This window comes from Xenopus laevis, chromosome 1L, assembly GCF_017654675.1.
Source record: "Xenopus laevis strain J_2021 chromosome 1L, Xenopus_laevis_v10.1, whole genome shotgun sequence".
Taxonomy (NCBI): Eukaryota; Metazoa; Chordata; class Amphibia; order Anura; family Pipidae; genus Xenopus; species Xenopus laevis.
In genome coordinates, this window is record NC_054371.1 from 58,748,389 (window position 1) to 58,770,483 (window position 22,095).

Below are 22,095 nucleotides of genomic sequence, written 5' to 3' on the forward strand. Positions count from 1 at the left end.
GGTGGCAGTTGTTTGAAAATGAAGAACACACTGGGCAAACAATGCCTACAAGGTCAACGTATACACTACAGCAGTGGATACGGAATATATTATTGCTGCTTGAAAAACGTCACTCAGGTGGTGGTTCTGGAGACGGTATTATTATTGATATTTAGACAGAATGTGAACAAGCTCACACAGCTAGATGGCAGTTGTTTGAAAATGAAGAACACACTGGGCAAACAATGCCTACAAGGTCAACGTATACACTACTACAGCAGTGGATACGGAATATATTATTGCTGCTTGAAAAACGTCACCCAGGTGGTGGTTCTGGAGACGGTATTATTATTGATATTTAGACAGAATGTGAACAAGCTCACACAGCTAGATGGCAGTTGTTTGAAAATGAAGAACACACTGGGCAAACAATGCCTACAAGGTCAACGTATACACTACTACAGCAGTGGATACGGAATATATTATTGCTGCTTGAAAAACGTCACTCGGGTGGTGGTTCTGGAGACGGTATTATTATTGATATTTAGACCGAATGTGAACAAGCTCACACAGCTAGATGGCAGTTGTTTGAAGAACACACTGGGCAAACAATGCCTACAAGGTCAACGTATACACTACTACAGCAGTGGATACGGAATATATTATTGCTGCTTGAAAAACGTCACTCAGGTGGTGGTTCTGGAGACGGTATTATTATTGATATTTAGACAGAATGTGAACAAGCTCACACAGCTAGATGGCAGTTGTTTGAAGAACACACTGGGCAAATAATGCCTGCAAGTGCACTACTATTGGTGCACTACTATGAAGAACAGCAAACAGCACTGTACACGTTAAAGAACAGTAAGATAAGTAAAATAAAAAAAAAATTATATGTATATTATACATTACGTCGCGCGACGTTCGCAAACATTCGGCGAGCGCGAACAGTCGATGTTCGCGCGAACACGTTCGCCGGCGAACAGTTCGCGACATCCCTACCCCTGATCGTTTGCAGAATGTACTGAAACAGCCTAGATGTGGAAAAAAGTTCCAAATAAAAACCAGCAGAAGTTTAGGAAGCACATAGTAGTAAAATCGTAGAATAGATTTACGATATTTCATAATTTTCCTAAAACATTACGATTACAATCACATTTTTTGGATACATTTAGCCTCTTAGCCACTTTGAGAAGCACAGACTCCATTTTTTGTGCTGTGCATTGAACACTGAATTTAAAACAAATGATACAAACGCAAACAAAACAAACACATACCCCTATAGGGACACTCTATTTAAAGGGACACTCCTTCAATTTATAGGAGCGTGTGGATTACTATTTGGAAACATAGACAAGGCATTTCCATGCAGAAGGCAGCTCCTGGCCTCTAGCACAGATACTGCTAAGGACTGTAAAAAGAGTAGAAAATGTAACATATCTTCACAAAATGTATAACACTTTACTTTGTGAAGAAATGGTCTGTGGTGCTATTCTATTGGGTGCTCTGCCGACACCTTGTCCCTTGACAGAAATCATATGGGCCTGGGTGGTGTGTAAATGGGGTAAAGTAAAAGTGAGTAGAGTAGATGGGGGGTGATAAGTGTGAGCGGTTATGCAATTGGCAATGATGATAGGTGCATCTCAGGGGACATATTTATTATGCTGTGTAAAACAAAAATTCTACAAAAAAAAAACGGTGTGAAAAGCTGTGTAAAATAAATGGCGAATTTATCAAGGTGTGTTTTTTTTTTCTGGCATGTGAACACAAGATTTGCTGCCATTATTTTACATTGCTTCCAGCAGAACGTGTAGAAAATTTACGCAAATTTCTTACGCAGTTTTTTATACAGCGAAGTCTGGTGATGTGTTGTATTATCCTGCTGGTTTTTTTACACCACATAATATATATGCCCCTAGGTTTTGGCAGGTACATAAGGTACATGCCCAGCACATTTCTGATTTTGTATGATAATGAACTCCTTGATAACTCCTTCAAATTTAAAGAAGTTCATTATTCACTGTACATTTTTTTAATTGCATTCAAGGCCACCTTGACCTTTTCCCTTGCTATTTGCTTTGTGGCTATTCTTACAGCAGCAGCAAAACAAGGGCTACTACTGAAACCAAATAGATGGTGGCCAGAGTACATTCAAGCTTCTGACAGCATTGATCAACAACCTGTTATAATGCATTTACTATCAAGCAACAGAAGGTCTCCTCCAAGTTTCACCAGTGATATGGCACCAGGCCTAATTTGCCCATTCCCAACCTGCGCACAAAACTTTCCACTTCAGCCCTTTCTGATGTCAGCAGTCAGCCGAGTATGGCACTTGCATCACCAGAGGGGCCTGTGAATGGGCAGTGGATGTCATTAGGGAAGCCTACGAAGCAAACCCGGAATTTATTTGTTGGGATGAATTTAGGGTTTCAGGACAATACACCCATCAATAATGGTTAGCAGTCAATGGCACAGCTGGCAACTTTCAGGCGATGTGACCTACAACTCCCAGAAACCTAAAGCCTTCAGCAATTTGAAAATACTAATTCCAAAGTCATATTCTGGAGATGCAGGGCATTGCAGTTTCACAACAGATCTGGACTGATAAGAGAACTAACTGGCTACATGCAACAGTTACAAGGATACTGTATACAGAATCATTTTCAGAATTCACCTTAATCCTTTATATTCCTTGGTACTGTATGTGACTTTCAATATGCAAATTAGTGTCTGCATTCTGCCAAAATAAGTTTGGGACCATTTGGAATTTAAACCAATATTTGGTGCAGCCCTAGCAAGAGATGGAGACATTGTGCTTTGGTAAATATGCAAGCTGAAAGTGCATTCTGCGAAAAATATATTTTATGTATTAATTAACACATTAAATGGTAATCCATACTGGCTTGTTCTCCTGGTTTCAGTTTGTCTCCCTTAAGAAAGAAAGTTGCACTGGAAGTTAAACTCTGTATTGTAAAAAGACCTCACTTAAATGGTGGAATTGCATTCTAATACTGCCATCTGCTGGATAATACTAGTAAAACACCTGTTTAATCAGCAAAAAGTGCCTTCAAATGGGAAGTTTACACATTTACATTGCAGACTTTGGAGTATATTTATCAAAAAGTAAAGTTCGAGATCATCGCAGTCCTTTTAAAGTGAAATTACGCCACTCTCCATTCGTTTATATGGGATTTTTTAAAAAGTATTTATCAATGAGTGAAATGAAAGTTCATGCTTTGATTTATACACCTTTAATAATCCCATAGAAATGAATGGAGAGTGACTGAATTTCACTCTAACAGACTGTGGCTCTCTTTAACTTCCCTCCCCCATAGATGTGCTTATTTACAAAGGTAGGTGATAGATTATTCAGATGGCCTCAGTAACCAATCAGATCTTTGTTTTCATTTTATACAGAAGTAGACTGATAAATATACGTATAGAAATAAGTAAAATCAACTGGACTTGCTGTGTTTTTTCTTGAAGACGTTTCACCAGTCATCTCAATTCAGAATAACTATTGGTTGGATGACTGGTGAAACGTCTTCATGAAAATACACAGCAAGTCCAGTTGATTTGACTTATTTCTATACATTTACCATGACCTGGATGAATGAGAACTTTCACAAACATAGACTGATGAATAAATTACTGATTGGTTGCCATTGGAAACTGCAATTGGGCAATTGAGCACTAATGTTAGTAAATTAAGTCTGTCCAAGACATACAAGTAGAGTTGATGGATTAAGGCATTTTCAATTAATAAAAGGGGGTTACATTTAAAGAAGAACTGGGGAAACCTAGGGTAAAATCCATATCCATAAAAACTTCGAAACAGAAACTTCATGTAGATGAAACACAGACTCATGCGTGAAATTAGAGAAGACTTAGTTGGTTCTGTGATTGTCATAGTTTAGACACTGAAACACAGTAAATTTTTGCACAGTGCTATACAATGAATGGGGCAGTACAGATTACAGAATAAAGATACACTTTACAGCCAAAATTATCCGCATACATTTGTGTGCCAGACTGGGATGTCCAGGGCCCACCGGGGGTGCCACCTCAGCCCGTCCTCCACTTAGCTTGCAAAACTAGGCCCCAGCCTACACCTCCCCTACCCAGCCTGCTGCCGTATTCCTCTTTTTGCAGCCGCTATTGGGGGTGCCCACATTTCCTAGCGTGGAGTGGGCCTGGGTTTGCGAGGAGTCCACTAGGGTTTTCCCTGTTGTCCCAAGAGCCAGGCCAACCATGGAAACGTCAACTAAAATAACATGGAACACTGCTTCTGAATTCCAAACTATGGGTGATCAGAGGAAAACAAACATCCCCATGTACAATAACAAGCTCCAGCTGGAGTGGTGTAGAAGTTCATCGCCACTGGACTGTGGAGCAGTGGAAACTTGTCGTCTGGAGTGATAAATGCCATCATCTGGTAGTCTAATGGAAAAGTTTAGGTGTGGCTGATGCCAAGAAAACACTAAGGGACATATTTATAATGCACCACATATCGCCAGGCTTCGCCATCTAAAAAACGGTGTATCATTTTATGTGTTTATGAGTGACTTCCGCCAGAAGTTTTACACAGCATAATAAATATGCCCCCCACTAACTGAATGCATATTGCAGATGGTTTGAGAAATACCTTTTTGGGACTGTTTTCCATGGCTTGCACTAGAATACCTGTTTCCGTTAATTTAGAAGGCTAATTCCTGTTATTGAACAATAATGGCACATGCACAAAGCGAGGTCCATACAAATTGGGTCGCCGAGAGGGCCCTGATCTCTGCCTACATGAACAACTGTGGGATGAACTGGAACACCGATGCCTAATCACTAACATTATTAATGTGCTCTTGAATGGGAGCAAATCTTACCAACAATGTTACAGTATTTAGTGGAAAGCCTTCCGAAGAGCAGGGGCTGTTACAGCCACAAATGGAGGACCAGCTTACATTAAAGGGGACTCATCACCCAGACATAAAAAGCTGTATAATAAAAGTCCTTTTCAAATTAAACATAAAACCCAAATTCTTTATTAAAACATCCATAACTGTTATAAAGGTATTTAAAAGTCTTAGCTTTTATTCATATATTACTTGCCCCGCCTCTAGGCCCGAAGCAATTACCTTTTCACATTCCCTCTCCATTCTCACTGTCTATAATTGTGTAGCCTGTACATGGGCTTCAGGTCGCCAATTCTGTTGCATAAAGAAGATTTTGGCATGATGCAAAATTTGTCTTAATAACGGAGTTCACAAAATATCGCATTCCTGATTGCTGTGATTGTGAATGCCAAGAGTGAAAGCAACATTAGCACTTTGATAGCTTTTATGAGAACTTGTATTGTGGTACAAATAATGTTTGGGATTTTTTATTTTTTTTTACATCGATATGATATAAATATATATGTTAAGCCACAGGAGCATGTTATGGTGTAGATTACATGGGTTGTTGTGCATGTGATGCGATGTCTAATTTGTATTTCCTTACCAGTGTGGGGATGTTTAAACAAATCCCCTGATGTCATATATCTACATTTGGTGCAGCCTGCACATTTAAAACACCCTTTCTTTAATTTACTGAGCATACCTATGTGTGAATCATAACATTGGACCGGGTCTATTTTCATTAATGGATCTCTCAAATTTGGTCCCCGTTTAAAACCCATAATGGTTTTTCTTTTAAAGTTTTCAATAAGTTATTATCGTTCTGTAAAATGGGCCAATGATTGTCCATGATGTAGTGTAAGATGATGTTAAAATAAACCGATTTTGTTTCAGGGAATTTGTTTAGACATCCCCACACAGGTAAGGAAATACAAATTAGACATCACATCACATGCACAACAACCCATGTAATCTACACCATAACACGCCCTTGTGGCTTAACATATGCTTAACATACGTTGGTAAAACTCAAAACAATTTCCGTGAAAGCATGGGCAATCACAGATCCTCAATCAAACCGGCACTTGAAACTGGAAAGTCAGACCTACCACTACCCCAGCATTTTTTAATGAAGGGACATAGACTCCCTACTATTTATGGGTATTGACCTGGTACCTGAACCTAATAGGGGTGGTGACTGGGACCGGTTATTACTACAAAAAGTAGTTTATTGGATTAAAACTTTGGATACCGTAGCCCCTCGCGGGTTAAATTAATATTGTTCCTTTTCCCCTTTTTTAGATAAAAGATAATATGTTCAGGTTAGTTCCATACATTGTGTAGTCTCTGTATCAGGAACATTCTGTAGTCAGTCCATTTTGGTCATTTATATAGTGTTTTAATATTTAATTTTTAATGTAACAATTCTGTGATTTTATATAATATCTTTTTTAATATTTTTTGTAATACACACAAGTACATGATATAACCACTTAGTGCTCTATATATCACGTTTTGTCTTGCAGATTGCATCTGTAATGAAATTATGTAACACCAATGGAATTGAGGTTCACTAATTGGTTATTCCACACACCTGTAAAGGGGGGCGTGTTTGGGCGGTGGGTGTTGGCAGGGTGAGTTTATAAATTGTTTTCACATTTATATGTTTGTATCTTGAAAAAGGCCCCAGGTGAGGGCCGAAACATCGATCAAATAAACATGTTGTCTTTTTTAAATAAATCCTGGTGTGCTTCAGCATTTTCTGCAATTGGATATTGATTTTCTGGATTGCACCCAGGTATCTCTATATATATATATATATATATATATATATATATATATATATATATATATATATATATATATATATATAATGCTGTTGTTGTAGCAAAACCCTGAGGGAGATTGAAAATAATGCTACAGGAAAACTACAGGAAACATCAGTTATTTTAACTCACATTAGCATGAGAGAAATGATAAGTCCTTTATTCAAGATCTACTCCTTTATACAAGATGATCAAAACAAAGGTAAACAAATTCTCCCAGTAAATATGACAATTTCTTCCACTCGGCATATGTGGAATGAAGGGCCAATCATTAATGATTGCTTAAAGGACACCTGTTGGGTAAAACTATTACCCCAACCAAAGATGCCGGCTAATAGAGCCTGCACTCCGGTGGGGGGGAAAGTTGTTGTTTTTTTTTTTAAATTTCCCCCTGCAACCAGCACCAGGTAGGAGCTCCAGGTACAAGTGTCCATGTTGGGGCACACACACATGTGCATAATGAACGAATGCTGTAACTTGCTTATTATGCGCATTACATCAGAAATGTATTATGCACATGCGCTATGTATGACATGGCTGCTTGCACCGGGAGCTCCCTCCCGGCACGAATGTCCTAGCACTGGCGGGGTGGGGGCAATTAAAAAAAAAAATACTGTTACCCCCAACCGGAGTGTGGGCTGTATTAGCCTGAAACTTTGGTTGGGTATAATATTTTTGCCCAGGTGCCCTTTAATGATGCTTGCATATGCCTAATGCTCCTTTCTAAGGCAAGGGATACCCTGGACAGAGGTTAAAGGAAAACTAAACACTAAAAATAAATATGGCTAAAAATGCCATATTTTATATACTGAACTGATTGCACCAGCCTAAAGTTTGAGCTTCTCAATAGCAGCAATGATCCAGGACTTCAAACTTGTCACAGGGGGTCACCATCTTGGAAAGTGTCTGTGATACTCACATGCTCAGTGGGCTCTAAACAGCTGTTGAGAAGCTAAGCTTAGGAGTTGTTACAAATTTTCAAGCAGAAAACAAGGTTGGTTTGTAATAAAAGCTGATGCTACAAGGTTGATAAATACATTTTCATGCTAGTCACATTGGTTTCTCTTCTGCCATGTACTAATTGTATTAATTACTAATCAGACTTATATTGTGACTTTTATATTCTATGTGTACTGTATATTGTGAGTGGGCCCCTAAGCTCTCCAGAGCTTTACTGCTAACGGGCTGTGGTTGCATTGGGCTGATATAGAAGCCAAAACATAATGTACAACATTTCTAGCTACTTCTTTAGTTATGCTTTAATTCTCCTTTAAGAGCTATTGCACACTAGGTCATTAGTTGTCCATGATAAATCTGTGCTACTGTGGGGAACTAGTCTCCTGCAAATGCTTTCCCATTGGCAATAATGTGCATTGTGGGTGGGAAAATATACACAGTTCTTCTATCTTCCGAAGTTGTCCCAAGTTACCTTGCGAGGAAACTTACGGCTATTCGCAAAACCAAAACAATGTGTGTGTTCCTCATGAGTCAACATTCTTTATAAACCACCTGCCCAGGGTTCTCCTGTAGAAGAGCATTTGCAGCAATCTTTTTCTCCAGGGCCAGGCAGGCACGTTTGCAATACAGTGAAAAAAGCTGGCTTTTTGCAAGTTTGGCTTTCACTCTGCAGCTCGTGGCCTGTCCGAACTGGAACAAAGAGAAGATGGAAAAAAGTCAAAGTAACCTTAGCTTGGTTACCTTAGACATGTGCTGCTCTGACTGCATCTTGTAAACTATTGCTGAAATTCTATTGGAGCAAAAAAAGCTGCTGAGCATCCAACAATGCAGAGATTTACTAGGACTGCTGAATTGTCAGTTATTTAGAATATACAAACTGTAGGCAGCTTGCTACAAGAATAGTGTTCATTGTTTAACTGGTTAAGAGATGAAGCAAGTGGGCTAAAACAAGTGATTATGTATAGCAGCCCAACAAATATATGAAAATCTCAAGAGGGCATCTAAATAGGTTCCTGAAATAAATCAAATATTCAAATGACTAACAACATTGTTAAACCAGTGTGTTATTTCTCAAATAAGGGTAAGAGGTATTATATTCTGGTTTTAAAAATGTGGTGGTAACTTTAGATAAATTAGCATGGTGACCCATGTGTTCTGCTCAGGGCCGTACGGCGCCCCGCCCACCCTGGCACCCAAGATCCGCCCCAGATCCCGCCTACTCCACATCACAGTTAAAAGACCACACAGACATCAGTGCTAAAAAAGTAACCCCCCACACACACAAGTTATAAAAGGCAATTGATGGCCAACCATAAAAGTTTTTTTTAAAAGCATTGGTGCCAGGGCCACCCTTATAAGTAAAAAAAAATTGGGGGCCTAAAAAATATTTTTAAAAAAACATTGGTGGCAGGGGCCTATAGAATATTAAAATAATACATTAGTGGTCAGGGGATTAAAAAAACACAAATTGGTGTTCAGTAGAATTGTACTTGTGGCTTCAGGACTTCAACTTCGCCTCCTTTTTCGCCTCCTTTTTCTGTGACTTTGGGTCTTTTCACCACTTCAATTTCGGCTGTTTTCGTCACTTCGGATCTTTTCTCCGCTTTGGGACTTCGGCTATTTTCGTGGCTTCGGGCCTTTCGGCAGTTCGGGATTCAAAAATGGCCGCAAATCTTCAGCGCTCACAAGTGGGGCCTGGCTCTTTCAAAAGGGCCTCCCTTCATGCCCGGGACACTTGTCCCCCCCCCTGATGGCGGCCCTGGTTCTGCTAAGGAACCTTTGACCAAGCAATCGTGAGCCTTGTAGTCACGTACAGCTGAAAATAAAAGCCTGGACTAGTTTTACAGGAGAGCTTCTCCCATATCAGCAGTGAAAGGAAAAGCCCAGTACTAACCTTTACAGGTAACAGACTTGCTGACATTTATACTAGTGTTGTGCAGAACTAGACAAACATCCCATGTGCCAATAACAAGAAGCATGTCAGATCTAGAATCTAGAATGCTAGCAACATGGGGGGTTCTGGATAAGGTTTTTTCTGTAATTTGGAGCACTGTTCATTAAAGGCTACTACAGATATATAGGAATTTCTTTGCCGCTCAGTCACCATCTAGTATAGGGTAAAAGTAAATTAGCCAAAATAGAAGAATGGTTTGCTTAATGTAAAATAGCATTTCCACAGTTGGAAGCTTTTTGAATTAAGGGTTTCCGGATAATATATATTATACCAGTATGAAGAAACAGCCTCGGTCTTCAAGCTGCAGTAATCGATGGAGGAAAGGGCTGATGCACCTCACAGCCAAAAGTGACCCTATGGCATGTGCTTGAGAAACACAGCATTTACAAGAACATCCACAGATTCTTAGGAAGTCAAATACTGTATATAGATATTCAGTATTAGGTAATAATCTAAAATAAAAATAAAGAGTTTTGAAAAGAAAAACTTAGCCAACAACAAACCTAAGGAATGATTGTAGAGGTTTCTATACCATTTATAGTCTTCTGTTTTCCTTCTACCGTTGTCTATCTCAATAACTATAGTCTTTAAATGGGATGGTTCACCTTCAAGTTTTCCTTCTTCCGTCTTCTATCTAAATAACTATAGTCTTTAAATGGGATGGTTCACCTTCAAGTTTTCCTTCTTCTGTCTTCTATCTAAATAACTATAGTCTTTAAATGGGGTGGCTCACCTTCAAACAAATAGTTGTTTTCAGATAGATCACCAGAAATAACGACTTTTTTCCAATGACTTCCTATTTTCTATGTGTGACCGTTTTTCTAATATTGAAGTGTAAAGTGTTAATTTTCACCTTCTGAAGCAGCTCTGGAGGGGGGGGGTCGCCGACCCTGTAAACAATTGATACATTTCTTATCTGTTTCCCTGCTGAGCAGAATCCCTGGGATTCATTACAGGCAGCTGTTAGAATTGATACAATAGTTGCTAATACTCCAGAAATGCGGCTGAGAAATGTATTAACTCAATGTTGCAAAATTGTAACAGTTTAGAGTCTGTGCATGAATTACTGAGCTGCCAGACTGAAACACGAACAGTCAACTTTACACTTAGATTTTGGAAAAACATTAAAAAATAAATAATGGGAAGTGAATGAAAAAGTCTTTATTTATGGGGAACAATTTAAAAACAACTGAATTAAAAAAAGTGTTTGGGGGGTTGTTCACCTTTGCGTTAACTTTTACTATGATGCAGAGAGTGATTTATTTGAGACAATTTGCAATTGGGTTTCATTTTTTATTATTAGTTTATTTTGGGGTATTTATCTTCTCATTCAGCAGCTCTCCAGATTGCAATTTCAGCAATCTGGTTGGTAGGGTCCAATTTAACATAGCAACCATGCACTGATTTGAATAATAGACTGGAATGCGAATAGGAGAGGCCCTGAATAGAACGATGAATAATAAAAAGTAGCAAATAATACATGTACAGCCTTACAGCGCATTTGTTTATTGATGGGATAAGTGATCCCCATTTGAAAGCTGGTAAGAGTCAGAAGAAAGCAGTAGACCAAACTAATTAAGAACCTACACAAAATAAATAGTGAAGATCAATTGAAAAGGTACTTACAATTGGCCATTATATGACATATTAAAAGTTTTTAATGAATATTACCTACTCAGTCAAGCTCTCCATGTTATTGAGATCTGGTACAATGGCACTTTCACATCACTGCTGTATGTTCCCTGGCAGGTAAAGAGTTACCCCTTGTTCCTCCTGTGCCATGTACTACCAGACTACACCGATTGTGCCAAAGATTATACTTTTAAAGTTATGGGAAGCAAAAAAATACTATTGGAGAAGTCAAATTGTAAATATGACCCCCTCAAGAAATCAGATTTTTACATATTTCAACAAGGGTGACTAATTTAAAAAGGATGACAACTCTATACAGGTATGGGATCCGTTATCTGGAAACCACTTATCCAGAAAGCTCTGAATTACGGAAAGGCCGTCTCTCGTGGACTCCATTATAATCAGATTATTAAAAATGATTACCTTTTTCTCTGTAATAATAAAACAGTAGCTTGTACTTGATCCAAACGAAGATATAATTGATTGACATCGGAAGCAAAACCAGCCTATTGGGTTTATTTAATGTTTACATGATAGATCCAAACTGATCTGGAAAACCCAAGTCCTGAGCCTTCTGAATAGCAGGTCCCATTCCTGTCATTTTAATTAACACTTTTCAGTGCAGTTACCAAGCTATGGCAACTATAAAGAATTAAGATGCAAAATGGGTGCCAACTTATAAATGCAGCACAGTTGCATCTTGATCATTACGGGTAAAATGAAGGTGCAGTAGGAGCATTTTAATAAATTGTCTCCAATTGCATTAAGAGAGTGTATATTTAAAATAACTTCTATTTAAATAACTGCCTTTTGCATAAATCCTGCATGTAGAGAGATACGGTTGGTTGTCTGGGGATTTCAACAGAGTGAGCTCTAATACATCTTCTAGCAAAAAGAGCCTATAATACATATTGGATCTAACGGTCAATGAATATCTGACACCCAACTCCTGAATGAAGACAGAATGAAGAGAAGAGGTGCTGAGAGAGGGATAGTGAATATAAATGTGATTATTGCAGAAACAATGCAGACTTTTTAATTGATTGTATTTAGAAAGTTTCTTATTTCAAGCTTTTAATAAATTTTCATTTTTGCAATAGTTCCCTACTTTTAGTATGTTATAAAATGGCCAATTCTAAGCAACTTTTCAGTTTGTCTTCATTATATATTTTTTTTTATAGTTTTTTTTTTAATGATTTGCCTTCTTTTTCTCTGCTTTCAGCTTTCAAATGGGGGGTCAAAAACCCCCATCTAAAAACAAAGGCTACAAATTTATTGTTATTGCTACATTTTTACATCTTTATATTTATGCCCCCTCCAGAAATTCCCAGTTACTGAGCATTCTGGATAACAGATCCCATACCTGTACTGTACATATGACCTAGCTCAGGATTAAACTATAAAAAACTTTCATGGAAAACAAAAGCCAGCGAGAGGAAGCCGAGGGCTTTACAGACTGCAGAAACGTCACTATTGAATTGTGCACTGAGCAGTGGAACAAAGGGCTGGATGGAGTAAGCAGATACGTGTTCATTCATAGACTGCTATTGACTGAGCAAATGGAATTAGGGATACATTTCACTGTTCATAGTTTATTTACAAGCACCCATAGCAGTTTATTGTAGCAACCAAACAACTAAATACCCGCTGGAGATGTAAAGAGCGCTGGGCCATTAATAATAACAGTGCTTCTGGATATCAGAGTTTACATACAGTAAGTCTCTCACCTATTAATAAGACATTTTAATTTCATGGCTGGAGCCTACAAAACTACTGCCGGGGTCGCTGTGGGCATCACTGGGGAGTATTTAAAAGGCCGGTAACAACAGAAAATGAAAGAGCTAGTTTAGCCACAGTAAGATCCGCTAGCTCTGTGGAGAAAATCTTTGCCACATGTAGACACCCACAGGCCAATTATTAGATCCAAAGAGGGTCCTATGCACACTGGTTGAGAGAGCACCACATTCCCTTCTCAATGTAATATCTGGCCAGGCCTCAGTTTGCTTCCATACATGGTCTAATAAGATAGATTCCTAGATTGCCAGGTTCATCATGCAGTTATAAACATTTTGTTTTTGATTCAGACTTTAATATCAGTGGTATAAGTCCCATTGAGGTAATGGAAGCAACCATGTCGGGTCTCTAGATAATATAAAACAGACTCAACAAATATCTAATGCTTTCCGTTATCCGGAAACTTGTTATCCAGAAAGCTCCAAATTATGGAAAGGACTCCATTTTATCCAAATAATCCAAATATTTAAAAATAATTACCTTTTTGTACTTGATCCAAACTAAGATATAATTAATCCTTATTGGAAGCAAAACCAGCCTATTGGGTTTATTTAAGGTTTACATGATTTTCTAGTAGACTTAGGGCATGAAGATCCAAATTACGGAAAGATCCTTATCTGGAAAACCCCAAGTACCGAGCATTCTGAATAACAGGTCCCATACCTGTACAAGCTTCTTTAGATACCTATATAATGAAAGCCCTTCGGGTATAAGATTGTTGCAGGCAGTCATTTTTTTTTTTTTTTCTTTGCTGACAGGAAAAATTATCTATAAAATATTTTCAGTTTTGCTATGTGTTACTGGTAATTTAAAGGTTTTATTTAGTAATGTACTTAAAGGAGAAGGAAAGGCAACAATCACTGGGGGGCAAAAGGTAGGCACCCCCAGTGATTGTATTCCTTTACCTGATATCCTGAGCAGATGCTGCCCCGGCCAAGGGTTCTCCCAGCCAGCACCACACAGTGATCCTCTTCCTGCTTCTTCATTCTGCACGCGCCCGGGATATTGAAGAAAGAAGTGGAAGAAAAGGATCGCTCTATGGTGATCATTGAGAAAAGCCTTGGGAACACCTGCCTGAGGTGTCAGGTAAGTGATTACAATTACTTGGGGATGCCTACCTTTTGGCACCCCCAAGTGGTTTGGTATTGGAGCTGGTCTTGTACATTTAGCATACCACCCGTACTAAGAACAATTAAACTTTGTATTTATGTATAAATGGTATTTATTTATGTATATATGTGAAAACAGACCTCTTGGCCTTCAGCTGCAGGTAATGTGTCATCATAAGGTGTGGTGTTCTCAGACATATCTGAAAGTAAAATACAAATAATCAGCATGCATTCTGTCCTGGTGTACAATTGGGAAATGGCCATGTATTTAACAAAGCAGAACCGCCAGCAATGTTCACCTGTGTTCCGACTTTGGGATGGGGTTAAGTGCATTTTAACCTGTGCCTGATGCACTCTGATAAATCACCATACGGTCAAAACTGGCAAATTCGACTAGGGAGTTATTCAAATTCGGTTCGAGCTTTTCAAAAAATTTGAATTATATTTTTGAGATTTATCATACTCTGGCACTTTAAGAACTCATCGTCGACTATTCGTCACCTAAAACCTGCCAAATTGCCGTTTAAGTCAACGGGAGTGGTCCAGGGATCAATTTGGAATTGTTTGCAGCCTTCCTGACATTCAAGGTTTTCTTTGTGGAAAATAACTTGAATTAAGTGAATTGAAAGGTGATTCGAGTTTTCAGGTCGATTTCATTCAACCAAGTTTACAAAATTAGATTTTTTTTTAATACATCTTTTAAAAAACTCACATGAATACGAAATTCAACCTTTGATAAATGGGCCTCTAAGTGATCATTGCTCCAGGACTGTCAGTGTAAGGCCACACTGGGCATTTTGGGGAGATTTGGTCGCCTGGCGACTAATCGCCTCATCTTTGCGGCGATCAATCTCCCCAAACGTCTTCCCTCACTCTGCGCCGGCTAAAAGGAAAAAAAAACGCCGGCTCTAATCACACGCGGCAGTTCGTTTTCTGAAGCGTTTTTTCATTTTAGCCGGCGCAGTGTGGGAAGACGTTTGGGGAGATTGGTCGCCGCAAAGACCAAATCTCCCCAAAACGCCCAGTGTGGCCTTACCCTAAGTAGTTGGAGCAGATAGGAGCATATGAGATAAAGCCAGCCAAGAAACCAACATGGATCAATAATTGCTCAGCAAGTAATTATTATACGTTGGCAGCTGCATCACTTGCCAAGTGGCGGTTCTATTTTAAGAGCTGTTTTTAGCTCCATCGCACACTTGAACATCACAAGTTTTATTTGCAGCAGTAATTAAAGCGTCATTACTTGTTCTGATTGCTGGAGCTTTCCACATGGAGCAGTGCAACAGGGAGACACATTTCAGAGTAGGGATGCACGGAATCCACTATTTTGGATCCGGCCGAATCCCCGAATCCTTCATGAATGTTTCGGCCGAATACCGAACCGAATCCTAATTTGCATATGCAAATTAGGGGTGGGAAGGGGAAAACATTTTTTACTTCCTGGTTTTGTGAAAAAGAGTCACGCGATTTCCTTCCCCACCCCTAGATTCGGTTCGGCCGGGCAGAAGGATTCCTGGCTGAAAAAGGCCGAATCCTGGCTGAATCCCGAACCGAATCCTGGATTTGGTGCATCCTTAATAAGGATTAATTATATCTTAGCTAGGATCATGTACAAGGTACTGTTTTAATTTTACAGTGAAAAAGGAAATCCTTTTTATTTGATTAAAATGGAGTCTAGAGGGGATGGCCTTTCATTAATTCAGCTTTCTGGATAACTGGTTTCCAGAAAATGGATCCCATGCCTGTATATAAATAACATTTTTGATTTCCTATGTATCTGTATTTCATTTAATCTTGTGGATATTATCATCTTGCATACATTTTACATAAATCAAAACCCCTGGCAAAACTTGTTCTAATTTAGCTGCCAGACCTATCGCTACACTAATCTCTTGCTAATTTGTTCCGTTATTTGTATTGGGATTTAGCCTTTATGCTGTTCAGACACAGAGGACAATGAAGTCGTTTTACAGCACAAACTGGAAATATTTGCTGAAGCCAGAGTAGGTATATATAAATGAGGAGTGATGGGTGGGAGCGTTAAAGGGATCCTGTCATGGGAAAACATGCTACTCCAGCAAATTTCTGCACTGAAATCCATTTCTCAAAAGAGCAAACAGATTTTTTTATATTCAATTTTAAAATCTGACATGGGGCTAGACATTTTGACAATTTCCCAGCTGTCCCCAGTCATGTGACTTGTGCCTGCACTTTACGAGAGAATTGCTTTCTGGCAGGCTGCTGTTTTTCCTTCTCAATGTAACTGAATGTGTCTCAGTGGGACATGGGTTTTTACTATTGAGTGCTGTTCTTAGATCTACCAGGCAGCTGTTATCTTGTGTTAGGGAGCTGTTATCTGGTTACCTTCCCATTGTTTTTTTGTTTGGCTGCTGGGGGGGGGGGGGGTAATATCACTCCAACTTGCAGTACAGCAGTAAAGAGTGATTGAAGTTTATCAGAGCACAAGTCACATGACTTGGGGCAGCTGGGAAACTGACAATATGTCTAACCCCATGTCAGATTTCAAAATTGAATATAAAAAAATCTGTTTGCTCTTTTGAGAAATGGATTTCAGTGCAGAATTCTGCTGCAGCAGCACTATTAACTGATTCATTTTTGAAAAAAAATTCGCCATGACAGTATCCCTTTAACATTAGTTAACCCCTTCATGAGTGGGGGTAGAAAAGTTAAAGGGATACTGTCATGGGAAAACATGTTTTTTTCAAAATGCATCAATTGATAATGCTGCTCCAGCAGACTTCTGCACTGAAATCCAATTCTCAAAAGAGCAAACAGATTTTTTTATATTCAATTTTGAAATCTGACATGGGGCTAGACATATTGTCAGTTTCCCAGCAGCCCCAGTCATGTGACTTGTGCCTGTACTTTAGGATGGAACTACTTTCTGGCAGGCTGTTATTTCTCCTACTTAATGTAACTGAATCAGTCTCAGTGGGACTTGGCTTTTACTATTGAGTGTTGTTTTTAGATTTACCAGGCAGCTGTTATCTTGTGTTAGGGAGCAGCTATTTGGTTACCTTCCCATTGTTCTTTTGTTTAGCTGCTGGGGAGGAAAGGGAGGGGGTGATTTCACTCCAACATTACAGCAGCAGTAAAGAGTGACTAAAGCTGGCCATAGATGTTGAGATTTTTAAAAGATCAGATCCTGATCGTGAGACCACGATCTTCTCAGAATGATCGTACGATCGTACAAATTTACCATCAACTATTTTTTTATTTTTTTTGACCTGGCCTATCAATTTCCCGACAGATGTCGGCCGAAAAATCGGAAGATGTACGATCGTTCGAATACCACTAACCACACGATAATTTCGAAGGATTGGTCGGGCTTCCCTAAAATCGGTCGTTCGGCAAGAAGAATCGTCGCGTCTCTGGGGAGCTTATCTATCTATGTTTATCAGAGCACAAGTCACATGTCTGGGGGCAGCCGGGAAACGGACATCTAGTTCATGTCAGATTTCAAAATTTAATATAAAAAAATCTGTTGACTCTTTTGAAAAACGGATTTCATTACTGAATTCTGCCAGCACTATTAGCTGATGCATTTTGGAAAAAAAACACATTTTCCCATAACAGTATCCCTTAAGATGAAAAAACTGGTCACAGCCTGACCTATTATCTATACATTTTTCCAAGTACCAATTTAGAGCGGCGCCATGAAGGGCAATATAAATACATTTAAAAAAAATATATATGTGTGTGGTGCACACAGGGATCTGTTCTTCAAAACTAGTCTTTATTAAATCGACATTTTGATCCTCACCTGGGATCCTTATCTTGACTAATTTTGAAGAACAGGTTCCGGTGTGCATCAGCATCTACTTGCTTATAATTGTTGAATTTCTGGTAGCACCGGAGCATTAAACTTGGATGGCAGTGTGTGCAATTGCCCTGGACCTTGAGATAGATATATATATATATATATATATATATATATATATATATATATATATATACACACACACACACACACACTGTATGTTACAAAATGCCAAATAAACTAGTTATCAGCAGCTGCTAGAGCCAATAAATTCTATTCTTAGTTCTTACTCAGGGCTGTTAAATGTGGCTGTTCTCATATTGATTTCCAGTCTTACCTGCTAGGCTAAGTGGACATTAGCAACCAAATAGCCAGTTTAAGTTGCAAAAGGGCTGCAAGAAAAGTTAAACAATTAAAATAAACTATATGGATTTAACATTCAGAGCAGCACCGCATAATGAGCTATAGAACTGCCATTCACAGAAATGGGAAGAAGCTGACAGCAGGTAATACGGTGCCATTATACGACCTACTCATCTGTAACCAGGAGACAATTGTTTTGGGAATAGCAGCAGACTAACTTCATCAGGAGACTTCGGATGGGGAGGTATAATTGTAAGACAGCTGTGGGTTTAGTGGATAAAGCAAGCTAAAAACCTTCTAAGAAAGAACAAGTCCAAGCCATTCTGGTTTTCTGCTTTTGAGCCACATGTGCTAATGCTCTAACCCCTCCCTGTCACTATTCACCAGACTCATAACTAACAAGCGCCTGAGTGAAAGCTGAAGAGTGACTGACTCACTGACTGCCTTTAGCTTACAGTTTGGATTAGTAACATGAAGCTTGGGAAAACGTTTGCACTCAAAATACAGTTTCCTGCTTGTATCTGTGACCCCTCTGACTGGCTCTGTTTCTTTATTCTCTTCCTGTGTGTCAATTCCTCACACAAAGCTTCCTTCTGCTCCTCCCAGCGGCCCACCCCTCCTCCCTAAATGGCAGTGCTGGACACGTAGCCGGCAGTGATTATGTAGGTGCAGATGTGTCAACAGTGCACACCACCACCTCACGCACCACATCCCCTCCTCCAGATGCCTCTTGCCTCATTGTTAGGATTTACACCAGGGATCCCCAACCTTTTGAACCCCTGAGCAACATTCAGAAGTAAAAAGTTGGGGAGCAACACTAGCATGAAAAAATGTTCTTGGGATGCCAAATAGGTGCTGTGATTAGTCATTTAGTAGCCCCTATATGGTTTGTCAATCTACATTGAGGCTCTGTTTGGCAGTACAACTGGTTTTTATACAACCAAGGCCACTGGGAGCAACATCAAAGGGGTTGGAGAGCAACATGTTGCACATGAGCTACTGGTTGGGGATCACTGATTTACACTCTCAATACAACATACATTCATGCACAAAACGCACATAGTGATGTAGGTAAGGAGGCTAAAATGAGAATAGTAAATTTATATGATCAAATTTATATTGATCCATTTTGTACAGATTTATCACCCCAATGGGCACTGTATGCTTCACAGAATCAATCAACAGCCATCTTTGCTCATGCAGGTGCACCCCAGTAATGTAAAGTTTCAACCCTCCCTTCAACCAGACAAAGTTGTAACTAGGGATGCACCGAATCCAGGATTCAGTGCGGGATTTGGACAGGATTCTGCAGTTTTCAGATGGATTCGCCAAATCCTTCTGCCCGGTTGAACCGAATCCTAATAAGCATATGCAAATTCGGGGCAGGATGATAAATCACGCGACTTTTTGTCACAAAACAAGAAAGTAAACAATGTTTTCCTCTTCCCATCCCTCATTTGCATATGCAAATTAGGATTCAGATTCAGTTTGGTATTCTGCCGACTGTCGGGAAGGATTCGGGGGTTCGGCCGAATCCAAAATAGTGGATTTGGTGCATCCCTAGTTGTAACATTAAAAGGCACCTTAAATGGGTTTTCAGTTTTAAGTTAACTTTAAGTATGATGTAGAGAGGGATATCCTAAGACAAGTTGCGGTAGGTTTTAATTTTTTATTATTTGAGTTATTTAGCTTTTTAGTCAGCAGCTCTACGGTTTGCAATTTCAGTAATCTGGTTGCTGGGGTCAAAATGACCCTAGCAACCATGCACTGATTTAAATAAGAGACTGGGATATGAATAGGAGAGGACCTGAACAGAAATACAAGTATTAAAAAGTAACAATAACAATAGCCTCTATAATAGCCTTATAGAACACTTGTTTTTTTAGATGGGTCAGTGACCCCCATTTGAAAGTCGCAGAGAGTCAGAAAAAGGCAAATAATAAAATAACTATAAAAAAAATAATGAAGACCAATTGAAAAGTTGCTTAGAAATGGCCATTCTATAGCATACCAAAGGTGCACTTATAGAACCACTCCTAAGCGACAGAAAATACAGTTTCTAGGTTTCAGAGTGCAAAAAAATAAGCAGGAGCAATCTTCCACATTTTTTTTTGCACAAATGGGCCCCATACTTTTCTGAACTTCAATTCCCTTAGTTTTATAGGGCAGAGAACTGAATGTGCTCAGTGAATCCAGAGGTTGTAAATATAAAATGTATCTACATGTACCCCTCCCGCCCCCTGTCCTTCACCTAACTTGCATGTCATCCAAACGCAGAAATTAGCTAGTGCTATGTGCCTGCCACAATAAATAATAGAATAAAATGCTGCCCTTACCACCTGCTATAGATAGAAAAATAGATAGATAGATAGATAGATAGATAGATAGATACTACACACCCCAAAGCATCTAAAAAAAATAAGCAAACATTTGAGTTGTGAGTTTATTTGAGGTAGATATAACCTCGCAAACTCGACATTTGATATATAACCCCCTAATGTTACAATTGTTTGATTACAAACAAAGGCATTATGGTCCTTATACTTTAGGGGGGCTAGACATATTTATGTCCGCAGAGCTAAATTTTCCATATAGGTAAACTAGGGTGCAACTAGGATATTTGCTTTGTAACTGAGGGGGTGAAGGGTACCCCTCTCCGATACAATATACATATGGCATTAGAGGTAATTGTGGGAATGACTAAGACAAGGCAACAGTGGGCATGCCTATAACAGTGCCAGATATAAATCCAGCTCTGGTTGCATGGCAGTTTTTAAAGGAGAAGGAAAGTCTGTTTGCACTTGGGGGTTCCAAATGTTAGGCACCCCAAGTGATTGTATTGACTTACCTGAAACCCCGGGCTGGTGCTCCTTTCGGCAGAAAACTGCACCGTCCTGGGTTTTTTCAGGTAAGTCAATACAATCACTTGGGGGTGCCAAAGATTTGGCACCCCCAAGTGCAAACATACTTTCCTTCTCCTAATGGTTTATGATTTATTCAGTAATGTAATGATTAAAAAAGGAACAGAAATCCTAATACCTTACATGTATGTTCCCCATTTATCTAAGTAAGCTGTGCCATTGAATTATTTCACTTTCACTTCTCTGCCACCAGAACAATATAGCCTATTCATGAGTAAAGGTGGCCATAGACGCAAAGATCCTATCCTCGCTTCGTACGATTTTCGGACCCTGTGTCGAGAGTCCCGATATTTTTCGTCCGGCAGAGATCGGTCGTTTGGTCAATCGGACAGGTTTGATTTTGTCCCAACCAATCCCGCCGGAGCCCATTGCGCTCTCATCATAATATGATCGTTCGGCCACCCCGGATATAGCCATGCCCGTTAGTGGCATATCGGGGAAATATCGGCTCCTTTGGCGATGTCGCCAAACATGCCAATCTTTTCGTCTATGGCCACCTTAAGGTTTACTAACATTATTTTTCTATAAATTAACTCAGTAAAGTTACACAAAGTGCCCTTCAGGAGTCACATCAGGAGATATGGTGAAATACTTTCTCAGTTTACTAAGCTACACATTTTGAATGTAACAACAGTCTGCCATAGGATTAACATTATTTTTTCTCAAAAAATGCCACACACAGCTGTAACCACTGTATAATGTTTCTTGACAATGCTGGGGTGGTCACCAGTGCAACAATAATACCCAATGAATGTAACTAGTAATTTCTTATCCTACAAAAAAAACACAGAAATTAAAAAGATGACAAAATAAAACAAATCCATCTGCAAATATATGTAAAACATGACCAGGCTCACTGCTCTAAAATGTAGTGTTAAAATTTTAATTAT

General features: G+C 39.2%; 1 protein-coding gene across 4 annotated transcripts in view; it reads right to left on the reverse strand.

The window, feature by feature from the left end:
* arfip1.L (ADP ribosylation factor interacting protein 1 L homeolog) overlaps positions 1–22,095 on the reverse strand; it is a 99,063-nt gene that overhangs the window by 71,177 nt on the left and 5,791 nt on the right. For 2 of the 4 annotated variants that reach the window (XM_018266645.2, XM_018266752.2), the window contains exon 2: positions 14,282–14,340. In XM_018266645.2, the coding sequence (XP_018122134.1) occupies positions 14,282–14,338 (57 nt within the window). In that variant the 5' untranslated portion in view covers positions 14,339–14,340. 4 annotated transcript variants of the gene reach the window in all.